The 1,422-nt window shown below is 40.0% G+C and overlaps 1 protein-coding gene across 1 annotated transcript; it reads left to right on the forward strand.

The window, feature by feature from the left end:
* Positions 1-213: 213 nt before the first annotated feature.
* On the forward strand, positions 214-1,404 carry LOC105315499 (tripartite motif-containing protein 3-like). The gene has a single exon (XM_011410179.1). It carries the CDS (start codon positions 214-216, stop codon positions 1,402-1,404), a length of 1,191 nt encoding a protein of 396 aa, XP_011408481.1.
* The last annotated feature ends 18 nt before the right edge of the window (positions 1,405-1,422 follow it).

Raw genomic sequence — 1,422 nt, forward strand, 5'->3', positions numbered from 1 at the left:
GCATCCCGTGTGACCAATGTACATCATCAAGTGATGACGCTGCCGTAGCATTTTGCTGTTCATGCTGCTTGTTTTTGTGTGATTTTTGCAAGAAAGGCCACAAATGAATGAAGAAAACTGTCCACCATGAATTAATCGAGCTAGGAGGTAAGAGAGTTGAAGGAGGTTCCTCCTTTGTTAGCCGTCAGCCAACACCCTGTGCTGATCATGATTATGAAATCGTTAGGTTTTTTTTGCCAAGACTGTGAGATGCTCGTCTGTCGTGATTGTTTCATTGTAACTCATAAAGATCACACTCGTATTGAATACACTAAAGTAGGAGAGGCAGCTCGTGAATCTCTCAAGGAAAGTGCAGCAAAATGCAATGAAGCTAAAGTTCCAGGTACCTTTACCGATTCAATTGCTAATGGAGAGAAAATGCTACGACAGATAGACACACGCAAGGAAGAGATTGAAAAAGAAATTGAGGAAACATTTACAAAACTCAAAACCGTTTTAGAAGAACGTCGTAGGTTTCTTCTTGCAGAGACAGAAGAGATTGCTAGTGCTAAGAAAGAGTCGGTTAAGAAGCAGTTGAATGAGTTTCAAAGGCTTGAAAATGGAGTTTTGCTTGGTTGCCAACTGGCCCAATCTGTGAGTGAGTGTGTGGATTCTGGTGAAGTCCTAAGCATTAAGAAATTAATCACTGATCAATTGGAGAGATGTTTAAAAGCATCAAAAGAACACCCTCGTGAGATAGAGGAGGATGGGGTAATACTAACAAAGTTGGAGGCTGCTGGCATAAGCGATGAGATCAATAGGTTTGGAGGTGTTTTTGAGGTTGATCCTGATTGCTATTCTATTGAATCTGGGTTAGCTATTCCACTGGCAACAGTAGGGAAGGAAAGGAAATTCAAGCTAGCCATTGATAGCCCATTGTCTCTGGATAAAGCTACTACTCATTTAAAAACCTCTTTTGTCAAAAGTGATGAGGCTAAAGAGGAGGGTCGAGTTGTTATAGCTAATGATAACAAGACAGCCACAATCTCATGCACACCTCAAAGTATTGGGCAGTACCTGCTATCAGTCACTATAAGAGGTCATCATATTAAAGGTAGTCCTTATTATCTATATGCAAAAGCATCAAAGAATTATGCCTCACTTACTAACTTAAGTAATTATCCTGTTGGGAATTATACATATGGTGTTGCTGTTCATGCTAATGGTGATGTGTTTGCTTGTAATAGCAGTGGCTTTGTACAGGTTTTTAGTCAAGATGGGAATAAGACACGAACTATTGGTACAAATGGCAACAGTGATGGTCAGCTTCAAAGTCCATTTGGTTTATTGGTAGTAGGAGACAAACTCTATGTGAGTGATGATAATCTTCATCGTGTGCAGTATTTCTCTGCTATTACTGGGTAGTATATTGATCAGTTTGGC

The sequence above is a fragment of the Amphimedon queenslandica genome, unplaced genomic scaffold (assembly GCF_000090795.2).
Source record: "Amphimedon queenslandica unplaced genomic scaffold, v1.1 AMPQUscaffold_9913, whole genome shotgun sequence".
NCBI classification, from domain to species: Eukaryota; Metazoa; Porifera; class Demospongiae; order Haplosclerida; family Niphatidae; genus Amphimedon; species Amphimedon queenslandica.

Coding starts and splice junctions, on each gene's coding strand:
- LOC105315499 (XM_011410179.1), top strand. CDS start 214: ATGAAATCGTTAGGTTTTTTTTGCCAAGACTGTGAGATGCTCGTCTGT.